We start from the raw sequence: 12,929 nt of genomic DNA, 5'->3' as shown, positions 1-12,929 counted from the left end.
CTCCCCGTGGCTGCCGTAGCCTCTGCTTCTCTCTGTTCTCTCACCAACAGGGGCCGCGGAGCAGAGGAGAGAGGAAGCACCTGCTCTCCCTGAGGGCCCGGACGGTGAGGGCGGAGGGGCGCCCCTCAGAGCAGGGGCACTTGCCGAGCGTGACCACCCCCCCCGACTGGCAACTGCAGGCCCTAGGGGGCTCGGGACACGCGAACACACAGACACACAGCGTTCTCGATCAGCCCCTCTATTTCTGGACTGTCGCCAAGGCCACTCTGGGTCGCAGGCATGTCACGGAGTACCGGGGAAAGCGGGCCAGCAGGACCCAGCGGGGCTGCCTGCGGCCGCCGCCTCCTCACGGGGAGCTGAGCCGGCCGCAGAACAGGAGCGCTTGGGTCTTGCTGTGCTGGATAAAGAAGAGGAAAGGGTGGTCGGCACAGAACCTGGGGGTGATCCTGGCGCAGCGCAACATCAGGACTGCGGCGGAGGCGGCGGCCGCCTCCGTGCCCTCCTCGTCGACCTCCACAAAGGCCTTGTGTGCGACCCGGGACAGGCACAGGTCCCGCCGGGACGACATCGCGGAGAAGTCCGCCCTGGCGTTCTCGAAGGCGTCGGTCACGCCCAGGGTGCGGAGGACGCCCTCCATGTCGTAGCTCTCCCCCAGCTTAAACTTGGGCAGGGACACCTCCACCTCCTCCTCCTCCATCAGGTCCGGCCTCGTCCACTCGACGAATTTCTCGTAAGTCAGCTCCTTTTCCACCTAGAAGAGGCGAGTAGAGGAGGTTCGGGTCCAGAGCAACGCTGCCCAGTGGGACCGTCTGCCATGGCCCGCACGCGCCGCGCCGTGGGTTCGAGGGGGCGGCCGGGGGAGTCGTGCCGGCTTCAGAAAGGGTTCCCGCTGGGAGGTGGGGAGCCTGCCGGGCGGGGATTCAGACGTGACCCCCTTCCCCCCACGGCGCGATTACCGCTTAGTTACCGTTTTCAAATCGGTCTTTCCATCAGGAAGCATGATGATCATATTGAGCTCTCCGCCAACGTAGGGGAGCACCAGAATCTGCGTGAATATCTCTCCGATGTAGGTTATTTTAAAGGTGGATTTCTTAAACATCATTTGCACAGGCTTCTCCACATTCTGTAAAGGAAATGGATAAACACGAAGTTGAAACAAGACACTGGACGAGTCAGCAGAGCCGGCCACTCTGGGCCCCAGAAACACTCTGTTGGCTTCCACACACCACACCAGTGCCCTCTCTTTTGCCAGCTCACCTTCACTGCTTCCGCCTCCAAACCCTGGGGCACCCAGGGCTCAGGCCTCATGCTGCTTTTCTGCTGGTGAGCTCAGTCCCGTGACTTTAAATAGAATTCCCACATTTCTATTCCTGGCCGGGACCTCGCCCCCATACTCCAGATGCATACATTTTATTGCCCACTCAACACCTGCATTTGGACATAACAGAAACCTCCAGTGTCACCTCTCACACCGGTTCCTCGTGTTCCCCTCCACGGCTGCTCCACCTATAATTGTCCCCATCTCGGTTGATGGCAACACCATTCAACCCAGGGTCAAAAACCCTGGAGTGTCCTCGACCCCTGTCCTTCACACCCCACATCTGACTCATTACAAACCACGCTGGCTCCACTTTTAAGACCCAAAGCTTGTGCTTCCCACCCCCACTGCTGTCAGCCCAGCCCCGGTCATCGTGACAACTCCCAAGTCACCTCCCTGGTCCTGCATTTGCACAGGGGCCAGAGGGGTCCCGGGAGATCGGTGCACAGCTCTCTGTGAGAGCTCAGAGGAGGGGTACAGGAACCGGGCTGGGGGCACCGCTAGGGAGGCTTCCAGACGCCGCTGGAGAGGAAAGGGGGATATACAGGTACTGACAGAATGAAGACAGAGACGTGGGTAGGATCCAGGGCCACGAAGAGCTTCACGTGCCATAGTCTGGAGTTTGAACTTGATCTCAGAAGTTCTGGGAAGCCAGGAAGGACTCTAAGCCTGAGAGCTACACCGTGGGATGTGCGATACAGACAGAACGCCCAGCGGCAGCATGGACCACATTTGATGACACAGCAGAGGAGGGGCAGGGCAAGAAGAAGGCCCCAGGTTTGCTGGGAGACCGGATGCTGGGCTGCCTAAGGCCACACGAAGCATCAGTTACTTGAGGTCAGCCTTCTCGCACGTTCTATAGACCAGTGTGAACACAGGGACTGTTTCCAAGAACCGCCTCTGTTGTTGCGAAATACCCATATTCACCTTGCTGACTTTGAACGGCCTTTCCTTGGTGTGCTGTTTGTTAAACTGATTCTCCCAGTTTCCTTTGAAGTAGATGGCGTTCACAAGAACCAGACAAGTCACGGAGTCCACTGAATCTGGAGACAGCAGGTCTATAATTTTTCCTGAAAAGAAGAATTAAAGAACCAGTTAGCTAAAGGGCTTCCTGGCGGAGGCATCGGGACGAGATTCACTGGGCCGTCTTCTTGAAGGGTCAAGTGCACAGACGAAGGGGCTCGCCGTCCCCCAAACAACCATGTACAGGGAGACTGGCCCCTGAAACAAAGGCAGCGACAAAAACTTCTAAAGCTCTGGTCAGAAAAACACCATCAGTTGAATAAAACATAAAAATGAACAAAGTAATATGTGCAGGATAATTCACAGTGAGAGAGAAAGGAATGTTCGATGTCTACGCTTCAGGGGATTGTCCTGAAGGTGAGAGGTTGTAGCCTGTGTGGAGAACATTTAAATTAAGAACCGCAGGTGGATGAGGACCTAACCAAGTGTCCCACGACGACGCTCCGCAACCCGCAGAGCGCAAGCGGAGCCAGACAGGCAGGCAGCTGGGGACCTGCACCCAAATTTTTCTTTACACTATTTGTGAAAAGAAAGATTATATTAACATTAACAACGACAACAAAAAAATTAAAGTGAAGATTGTTCTGGAAGAGGTGCACCAAACGTTGATGAGGACAGGGAAAAAGCTAGAGAAAATAATTATACACTGATTGTATTTCAAAAGTAGATTTTTAAAGTTTAGAGTTATTCAGAGAAAAAAAATCATTCCTGTTTACATTTGATGGTCTTGTGAAGGAACTGACAATAAGATTCATTAAAATACTATGAAAACACCTCCTGTACAGCACAGGGAACTCTACTGAATACTCTGTAATGACCTATATGGGAAAAGAATCTAAAAAAGAGTTGATCTATGTATAGGTATAACTGATTCGCTTTGCTGTACACCTGAAACTACCACCACACTGTAAATCAACTGTACTCCAATAAAATTAATTAGAAAATACCATGAAAGCAGAAATAACAACGTATCTTCACCTTCTGTCCTTTGGGCTACCCAGGTGTTTATGTGTTTCCTGGATTCCTCCGCAGCGCTGATAAAGTCGAGCTCTTCCATCTCTGCTTGGTAGAATTTGCGGCAGGAATCTTTGAAAGACTAGGAGACACAGAGCAACGTAATCGCATGGCTACAAAAACAGTCAACGCCAAGAGCTTACTTCCTCACCACACCAAGTCAGAACGTCGATAACTTTATGGTTTACATATGTAATGTACAAATGAGTGCGAGGAATTAACCTTAAATCCTTTCTCAGTCTTCAGCTACATTTAATAATAAACACAAACTAAGAAAAATCATGGTCTGGATGTCAAATAAATGCCATGGACTGCTTGGTCCTTCGTGGGAATCACCGCACCAGCGAGGTCAGGACGCTGGCAGCAGCTGCAGGGCCACGGCCATGCCCAGTGGGCTCCTACCACGGTGAGGGCCACTGCTCCCTGGGTGTTTCAGAACCGCCGGCCGTGAACCAGGGCCCGTTGTCCCACGTTAACACGGGAAACCCGCGCCCCACGCCACCGCTTCCTCAGCGCTCGTGGTGAGGCGCTAAATCCACACCGTTCAGAAGGGTGCCACCTGCGGCTACGGGCACTTGAACTGCAGCTGGTGACACTGGGGGACTGAATACGTCACCTCACCTGCGTTGAATTAACGACACTGGGACATAAGTAGCTGCGTGTCCAGTGGCTGCCATCGCGGACGGCAGTGCGTGGGGTCCTGCGTCACCCCACCCGTGTGCGTCTCAGCCCGCAGGCCCTCTGCTGCACCACAAGGTCCCCGCTGCCACCTCCCCGCCACCTCGGTCTCTACCTTCTTAGTAAAAGCAGCGAGTATGACTTACTGGGAGGAAATCATAAGTCTTCTCTCCAAAGAGCTTGTTGGCAGTTCTGAGCAAGTACTGTGTGCCGGTCCTGTTAACTTCGGTGAGAAGGTTCTGGAAATCCTGGTGGATGTCTCCACCTCCGCCGCTGCTTCTGCTTAGAGAAAGTGCCTGAAATCAAAAACAGATAAAAACGCACAACTTCAGTGTGCCCTGAGTACAGGAAACGGATACAACACCAGAGTCAGCCTAAGGACCACACTGGTCCTCACTGCAGCTTAAAACGAGAGATTCACCCAGTTAGAGACAAAACGCCTCTCGGAAGCCGCCCAGCCTCCCTCCCGCAGGGAGCCCGAGCAGGGATGGCAGGAGCAGAAATGGCCCTTTGCAAGCCCAGCTCCGTGCGCCCACCCCTTGTGGTCCGTCTGCAGACCAGGCTGCCCGCCAGGCCTCCCGTCTCCGCACGCACAGGCCGCGTGCTCGGGTCTGGGCTGGCCCTGGGACGTGCGCTGACCAGCGGAACACAGGAGAGGTGACTGTTCCAGGCCTGGGCCGAAAACGGCCCGGCAGCTCCACGTTTGCTGTCTCGCCCCCCGGCCCTCACGGTCTAACAAAGTCCCCGCTATCCCGCTGGGGGCCTCGCGGACAGCCCTGGGGAGCCGACACTGCTCGGGGAGAGCTCCTTGTGGGAGGACAGAGGCCCCAGCCAACAGCCAGCACCAAGGCCCTTCCCAGATCACGAGTGAGCCCAGCGGGCACCATGGGGCCAGGCCAGAGGCTGAAAAGCTACCATCGTCATTCCCAGCCACTCAGCTGTGGGGCGGGTTCTTTTGCAGCCACAGAAGGTCCAGGCAGCCGTCCAGGCGTGGTTCTGCTGTAACACAAAGCTAGAACGTGGGCGCTGGCTTTGGACCCAGCAGCTGGCCGAGGCTGGAAGGACAGTGCGGAAACCACTGCCACCTGCAGCGGCGGGAAGGCTGGCCCTCTCCCCGGGGAATCGTGTATCTGGCTAAGGACATGCCCGGGAAGAACACGGCATCGGTAGCCGCCTGGGAGAGGGAGAGCTGAGGGAAGAGAAAGATGAGCTGGAGAGGGAGCTATTGGATTGTCAAGCAGAACTTAAAGGAAATATTTGCAACCCAGGACTTGCTGGGTGGAAAGCGAAAATGTTTCTCACTCCCAGCCTCTCCAGCTGGCAAATTATTCTGAAAGTAAGTGACAGCCTCAGGGCAAAGGTCAAACTCAAAGCACAGGCCTCCAGGGCAGGATCAGGACACTTTGTTAAACCTTGGAGATTGAGGCAGGGCCCCCGAGACCCTCTCAGCCAGACAAAGGGCTTCAGGACATTGTCCCCCAGCCCAGCAGAGCCCTGCCTCACGAGCCTGTGCCCGTGCCCCTGCTCAGGGAAGCAGAATTTAAGCCGCTATTAGAAACCCCCACGGTTCAGAAGCAGCCTCGATCCCAGACCCCCAGCCTGCAGAGCCGTGAGGAAGGAAACTGCTGCTGCTTGGGCCACTCAGCCTGGACTCGTCAGCCCGAGCACACTGACCTCCCCACGGCAGAGCGTGACCCCTCCCCGTCTCTCCAGGGTGTGCCAGGAGCGGGGCGGCAGATAATCGGCCTCTTCAGTTCACAGAGCTCTGCACCCGGGAGCCTCAACAGCCCTGTTCCTCCTGGACTTGGAGCCCAAGCCCGGCCCCAGGAAGGGACGAGACCCTGGGGCCTTGGGAGGGCTGTGAATGCGTGGCGGGGCCAGAGGACAGACTACGGCTGCCATCGGTGGCCCCAGCAGCTGGACCTTCGTGCCCTGCGTAGCCCGCCTCGGGCTGGTCCGGGCTTCACTGCAGGGCTGGCCTCGCCAGCCGGGCCTTGGCCAGCACGTCAGAGCAGAGGCTGGAGGAGCACTTGCTCATTCATGTCCTCCTGGAAGCCAGGTGCTGAGCTGTCAGGAAGGCCCGGCCACCTGCCAGAGAGACATGGTGTGGGAGGCCCAGGGGACGGGGCAGCACACAGGGAGTTATGTGTCAAGAGCAAGGCCTTTGGGATTTGAAACATGGAGGACCAGCTCAACTGAGAAAGTAACAGCATTTACCATCGCCCAGAACTGGTTTCAGGTACGCACCTGGGACATCTGGGCCGCGGTGTTTCCCTTTGCCCCCATGAAGACCATGGCCAGGGCAGAGGAGATGCTTATGGGTGAGATAAACACATTTTTCGAGTTGTCTTCACCCAGATGTTTCAAAAGGGTCAAGGCAAAGGTGCCGTTTGCTTCTGACAGAGCATCCATGGTGGCGAGTCTGAAACGATGGATTTAAAATCAGCGTTGCGTAAATTTAGGCTACACGTCGGCCGTGTCTCACTCTGCTGTTAAAAGTTACCACTGACACTTTGGTTCAGCGAGCAAATAGGTACAGGCACAAAACTCGATTTCTTTTGCGGGGGCCCTCAGAATTATTTTGTGGGTTTCTAACGTTTAGTGAACACAGTTGAACAGTGACGCTGATAACACAGAGAGAGAGTGGGAGGACCCACATCCTGGGTACTTGCTGGGGGTGGAATCAGGGAAGGAGCTGTTGGCTTTTGCTTTCATTTCTGTATTGTTTGGTGTGTTTAAGGGCCTATATGTATTATTTTATAATTTAAAAATCATTCAAAATGATAAATCCAACCACACAGTAACACAAGAAAAGATGGTTAAATGTTTTTGTAATGTGGGAGCAAAGCCCTCATTTAGGATAACCTGAAGCCTTCAGGTAAAAGACAAATCAAATCACATACAAAGAGGCACGAAAGCCTTAAAAACAAACACCTCTGACGTCCAGTTCTCCTTCTATGAGACCTCAGCTTGTGCCAAAGCCCAAATCGAAGGCCCTGTCCCCAGGCCCCTGCTGCCCCCAGGCCCAGGCCCTCCTCGCCCGGTTCTGGACGAGGGCACTTGGGGACTCAGGCAAGAAGCACAGCCTCCAGCATCCCTGATGCAGTCAGACGTCACGACTCAGACCCCGCCCCCACCTACCACACAGGTCATCCTCTGGCCTGGGGACAGGGCCACCAAGATGGCCAGTCCACCACGAGACGCTGCAGCCCCATGGCCCTCCATGAACTGAGTAAGGACAGGGGTGTAGGGCCCTGTGTGTGTTAGGTCTGCTGCAAGGTCACCTGGCCAAGGAGAGGTCCCACGAGCCCCCTCCCCACCCATCCAAGATTCTATTTTGCCATCTGCACGCATTTCCCCCTCAGATGTTGAAGGAGTGTTGATTCAAATGGAAATGCCAACCTAAGAGACGCTATTAATAAAAGCACCCTGTCTCTGGTAACGTCCAGCAAATTTGTTTCAGGCTCTGGCCTTTCTGTCACTGATCTCAAAAAGCATACTAAACTGGGAAAAACGAAGCAGGAGACTCAGAGGAAAAGGCGCGGAGACCAGGTTCACAGTCCCAGCTCTGGCACCCTGAGTCAGTTACTTGATTTCTGCTCCCTGCATGAGGAAGGGGGTATACCAGATAATCTGTGCTCTGATGGGGTTCGGGGCAGGCCACCCCAAAATACTGAAACAGGACTGAAACTCTCTTGTGCCTTTTTGTTTTTTAAAGTGAGGATTTTTTTTTTTTTTTTTTTTTTTTTTTTTTTTTTTTTGGCTGTGTTGGGTCTTCGTTTCTGTGCGAGGGCTTTCTCTAGTTGCGGCAAGTGGGGACCACTCTTCATCGCGGTGCGCGGGTCTCTCACTATCGCGGCCTCTCTTGTTGTGGAGCACAGGCTCCAGATGCGCAGGCTCAGTAATTGTGGCTCACGGGCCCAGTTGCTCCGCGGCATGTGGGATCTTCCCAGACCAGGGCTCGAACCTGTGTCTCCTGCATTGGCAGGAGGATTCTCAACCACTGCGCCACCAGGGAAGCCCTCTTGTGCCTTTTTAAAGCTCATCTTGTTTGCCTCATCTGAGCTTATTAACAGACTCATGATTTTTTACAAACAAGATATTTCAATTAGTGGATGTCTGTTTTCTTCTTGGTGCTCAAATCGTCACAACTAGGGGCTAGTGGGCTTCTCTTTAATCTACTCTATTTTGAGATGTTGATCTCCAACACCCTCCCTTTACAGCAACAAGGTCTTACATCCATTGTGAATCTTTTTCCCAGTCCAAAGATACCAAGTTTCAGCCCCTCTCTTAGCTTCATGGAAAAGTTGTAAAGCACAAAACCGAATCCTTGACTCCTCAAGGAGCGCGTGAGTATTGGTGCTGCTGTGGCGAAGCTGGGCATATGTTTCCTTCCAAGCCCCTCACACACTGCGCTGCGAAGGGGAGACACCACGTCAAGTTTTCATCCGCCACCCCACCCCCGACTTTCCTCAAACACAGCTGAACTCAGAGACGCCCATCCGGGCTACAGGGGTCTCAGCCTCCTCTTCGCTTATACCGACGTGCGGATCCCACTGTCTGCCAGCCACGCCATCCGCAGGTTCCACTCTGGACTCACTGCTCTTCAGCTTGGGCACTGCTGACCCCCCAGACACTCCTTTGGGCCCAATGTCTTCCTGCTTCATGGTTTACTCCCTTCTTTGATGAAGTGAATCGTCCAATAGCTTTCTAAGACAGAATACACATTTTGACTTCTTGCATGTCTGAAAATGTCTTTATTCTACCATCCCATACAATTGACGGTTTGGCAGCCTCCGGGATGGGCTGCATGTCACTTTACCTCTTGAGGTGCTGGCTGGTCGCTTCCCAGCCTTCAGCTCTGCTGCTGGGAAGTCTGAAGATATTCGGAACCCAGCTCCATCCCTCCTCCCGGCTTCCCGGTCTTTGGAAGCTTGTGAAATCTGATCCTTATCCTTGATATTCTGAATGTCACTCATGATGATTTGTCTGTCCTTCAGATGGGCCCCGTTTACTCATTTTGCCCTGCACTTGGTGGGCCCTTTCAATCTAGCAAATCAAGAAAATTTCCCTTCCTCTCTGGGAACTGAACTTTTTTTTTTTTTTTTTCCCATTTTTTGACCACACCGTGAGGCATGTGGGATCTCAGTTCCCCAACCAGGGATCGAACCCGGGCCCCCTGCATTGGAAGCGCAGAGCCTTAACCACTGGACCGCCAGGGAAGTCCCTTTGGGAACTTTTAAGGCACTTGTCCGTTCCCTGCAGACTGACTCTGTTCTCTTTTTCTGGGCCTCCTACCTGCACGAGTGGCAAGCACAGAAGCGGATATCTGTCGGGCACTTGGGACTGCTCAGTCTCTGCTCTCTGCGTGCGGTAGAGAGCTCTGCTCTCATCTGCCCCCCTCTCTTGCATTTTCCATCACAATGACGTTTTGTTCCATTTTCTGGAAGATACTCATGACTTTCTCTTGCATCTTTCTACTGATTTTTTCCAGTCTCAGCCATTATAGCTTTAATTCCTAAAGACTCCTTGTTCTCTGCTGTTCCTTCTTTACTGCCTCCCCACACCCCCCCCCTTCCCCGGTTCCCTGGAGAACGTCAACCACAGTCTGTGGTGTTGTCTTCTGCTCCCTGTATCGTCTCTCTTCTCCTGGGGTCTTCTGTTATTGTGCTGGTGTTTATATTATTTAGGTCTCTTTCATACACAGGCTTTCCACAAATGCTCGACGATCCTGGGATGTCAGTCATATTTAAGAGGGAAACACAAAACGAGGTTGGAAACCGCTTACATGGCAGGATGTGTGTGATCAAGGGGTCAGTAGCCTTTTTCTACTGAGCAACCAGGTCTGGCTGCAGGCAGGGTAGGGGCTGGGGGGTTCCTACGGGATCCGTAATCCCCTCCTCTCAGTCCAATGCCTGGGGGTCCCCGAGTCTGCGCGTCAGATCCTGCAGGGGTGAGACCTGACCTCCTACGGGGTGCTGGGTAAGGCAGGGAGGGTGGCTGTCCGCTGAGGAGTAGATGGCCTGGGGGGGGTCACATCAGTCTGTGGACACGCTTTCTACCCAGGCCCCGTGTGCAGCCCTGCACTTCACCCCCGCCTTTGCTGGCGCCTGGGCCCCTTCTGGTCTGTTTCCCCTCCTCGGCTCTCAGCCCCTCCCCTGGTCACTTCCCTCCTCCAAAACCTCTGACCTCTCTTGTCCACTCTTTGTCTCCTCTCTCCCTTCTCTGTCCTTGTGTTTTTGATGCTTCACAAGGCTCCTTCATTGTCATTTTAGCAGGGTTTTATGAAAGGAAGATGCTAAACACATGGTCACAAATCTACAAATTATTTTTGTGAGCAGAGTAAAACATTAAAAGCCATTTCTTCGCCCATTACCCGGTTCCTCTGTTAATTGTGAAATAAATGTCCAAACTCCGAGTACCATTTATTAAGATCCTTCTTGTTTGTCCTGAAATGTGAATTTGATAATAACCTGCCACATAATCATAAACTGATTTTCATTATCACTTTGCAATAATATATAAGTCTTTAATATTAATCATAAAAAGATTAAAGAGGTCTTAATCCTAAAAAAGAAAGAAAAATAGGACCAAATTCAAACAGTTTACCACGAAGACATTCCAGATATCAAAGAAAATTATAGACAATCTAGTGGGGTTATTATATTGAGGGATAGCTCTTCTCCATTCAATGCACATACCAGTAACAAGGATATACATTTCACAGGATCACAGAGCAAACACAACACTTATCAACAGCTTTCCAAGCCCCTACTTTTTTAGCTCCCGTGGATAAGACAGCCAAAAGTGTCCTTCATATACACACATGCACACACACACTTGCAAAATTCATCATATATTTCAAAATTATTTACAGCTTCAATAACAATATGCCTTTTAAAATATAGTTAATCATGAACATAAAAACCAGTATTAAGGTTTCATTAATGAACAATGTCGTGTGTGTGTGTGTGTGTGTGTGTGTGTGTGTGTGTGTGTATAAAACAAGTCTAACAAATCTACCTTTGGCACCATTTTTTCCCTGTAGCACCATCAGTAACCTTCCGCAGTTAATGTGCATAATTGGTTTAATTCAACTGATCAAGTCTTAATAATTTTTTAAGGTGTCACTATTTAATTGTGCTTCTTGTCTTCTTGGATTAGGATGCCTTAATTTCCTAGAGGATTTACTATTAAAGATTGGTTTAATGGAGACCTGGGCTCCTGCTTTGTCCCCACCTGCTCTCTGGGGCACTGTGTGTGTGTGTGTGTGTGTGTGTTATCTAATACGTAAACGGGATGATTCCTTCTACTTTATAGGTTTACTGTGAGGATTAGATAAACTAATGCCTGGCACACAGCGGGTATTCAATAAATGGTGGATAGAAGTACACGTTATTTTCTTTCTGCTGATGTCCAGGCCTGATCTCAGGTCCAGCAAGCTTGGCAGCGTAAGGTGTGTGGCCTCCCCTGGGGTCTAACGACAAACACTTGGTGTGATGTAGGCCACCCTTTGTATAAACAGAAAAGAATGGTGATTCCATTCACTCTAATTTCACTCTACGGTTGCTGGTTGGAGTTACCCGCAATAAACTGAACTGTAACAAAATGCCTTGGATTGCAACTGGCCTCATATATCGCTTTTAAATTCTCAGCTTACGTGACCAAGTATGACAAAACTGTGACCCTTCTCTGGGGTGGCCTGAAGCCGGGGATGCAGGCACTCACGAGCGGTGGGGAAGAGCGGGACGCACGCAGAACAGAGAAGCACAGCCCGTCCTGCTAATCCCGGGGCACACCTCTGGGCCGCGGCAACGCCGCCGCAGGACCGCAGTCCAGAGGCTACTTTTCACACTCCGCCTCCCCACTCGGCCATAAGGTACACCAACCGGGCCGGGAGGTACCGTGCCTACACTGACCCAGCTTCCCCCGGCACCCGCGTATTCCTGGCGGCACGTGAGGACTAATTTTCCATACTCTCTCCTTCAAAACTGAGCTTTATGGGGGGGGGGGGAAAGGGGAAGAAAGCAACTGAAGAGCCAACCTCATCCAGCACGCGCAACCCCAGGTGAGACTAAAACCTCTCCCCGTCCTCTTAGCCCTGAAGATGCCGAACCCGGCAACACTGAGCCTGCAACGAGTTTACCGAACAACAGACGTGCCAGGGTCTGGAACGGTCCTCACGATTATCTTCGCAGGCCTGAGGCCCCCGAAAGCGCCGGAGCGCCGGCCACCCGGTGGGCGGGAGACCGCTGGGCAGCGGGGCCGCCTGGGCACCCACCTGGGCACCCACCCGGGCTTCTCTCGGGCCCCAGCCCCACCCACGCCCGGGCTCCCAACGCCCGGCGTCCTGCGGCGCGCGCCCGCGGGGGTCACCTGTGCGCGCGGGGCCCGGAGCGGCCCCCGGGGAGGCTCGGCGCCGCCCCCATGCGAGCGTGGGCGAGACCGAGGGTCCTCCGCGTCCCGGACGGCGGCGGCGCCGGCCGCCACACTCACCGCGCCGTCACTTCCGCCGGATCCGAAAGGGAACCCCAGCTGGACGCGCGCCCCCGCCCACCCCTCCGGTCCTCAGCGGTCACGACCCGGCCGCCCGCCCGCCTCCCCGCCTCGCGCGCAGGCCCGACGCCGCGCCCCGAGCGCCCCGGACACTCACCGAGCGCGCGGCCGGAGCGAGAGGCGCGGCAGCGGAGGAGACGGCGGCTGCGGGGTCCCAAGTACCGCGGCCGGGAGGCGGGCGGGGCGGGGCCGCGCGGGGCGGGGCCGCGCCGGAGGGGAGGGGCGGGGCCGAGCGGGAGGGGAGGGGAGGGGAGGGGGGAGGGGAGGGGAGGGGAGGGGAGGGGGGAGGGGAGGGGGGAGGGGCCCCCCCAGGGGCGCCAGGTACGCCAGGTACGCCGCA

At 54.0% G+C, this 12,929-nt stretch overlaps 1 protein-coding gene across 3 annotated transcripts; it reads right to left on the bottom strand.

Moving 5' to 3' along the window:
• Positions 1–222: 222 nt before the first annotated feature.
• Positions 223–12,803, bottom strand: SERPINB6 (serpin family B member 6). Of its 3 annotated transcripts, none has more exons than XM_057555325.1 (7): positions 12,687–12,803; positions 6,281–6,455; positions 4,180–4,329; positions 3,320–3,437; positions 2,246–2,388; positions 968–1,123; positions 223–751 (listed from the first exon to the last, which is right to left on the bottom strand). In XM_057555325.1, exons 2-7 carry the CDS (start codon positions 6,443–6,445, stop codon positions 347–349), a joined length of 1,137 nt encoding a protein of 378 aa, XP_057411308.1. In that variant the 5' UTR covers positions 6,446–6,455; positions 12,687–12,803; the 3' UTR covers positions 223–346. The 3 variants fall into 3 exon arrangements, with proteins under 3 accessions (XP_057411308.1, XP_057411307.1, XP_057411309.1); XM_057555324.1 differs by lacking the exon at positions 12,687–12,803 and adding an exon at positions 12,410–12,548; XM_057555326.1 differs by lacking the exon at positions 12,687–12,803 and adding an exon at positions 12,180–12,332.
• Positions 12,804–12,929: the final 126 nt, after the last annotated feature.

The sequence above is a fragment of the Balaenoptera acutorostrata genome, chromosome 10, assembly GCF_949987535.1.
Source record: "Balaenoptera acutorostrata chromosome 10, mBalAcu1.1, whole genome shotgun sequence".
In the NCBI taxonomy this organism is placed as follows: domain Eukaryota; kingdom Metazoa; phylum Chordata; class Mammalia; order Artiodactyla; family Balaenopteridae; genus Balaenoptera; species Balaenoptera acutorostrata.
The sequence above is the reverse complement of the archived record's forward strand: the minus strand, read 5'-3'. Positions and strand labels throughout refer to the sequence as shown.

Excerpts from the sequence above, each read along its gene's own strand:
- SERPINB6 (XM_057555324.1), bottom strand. The coding sequence starts at position 12,462 with ATGGGGGCGGCGCCGAGCCTCCCCGGGGGCCGCTCCGGGCCCCGCGCG. Across the intron at positions 3,438-4,179 it reads AGACTTATGATTTCCTCCCA|TCTTTCAAAGATTCCTGCCG; the intron begins GTAAGTCATACT and ends TGTGTCTCCTAG. Across the intron at positions 1,124-2,245 it reads GGCCGTTCAAAGTCAGCAAG|AATGTGGAGAAGCCTGTGCA; the intron begins GTGAATATGGGT and ends TTTCCTTTACAG.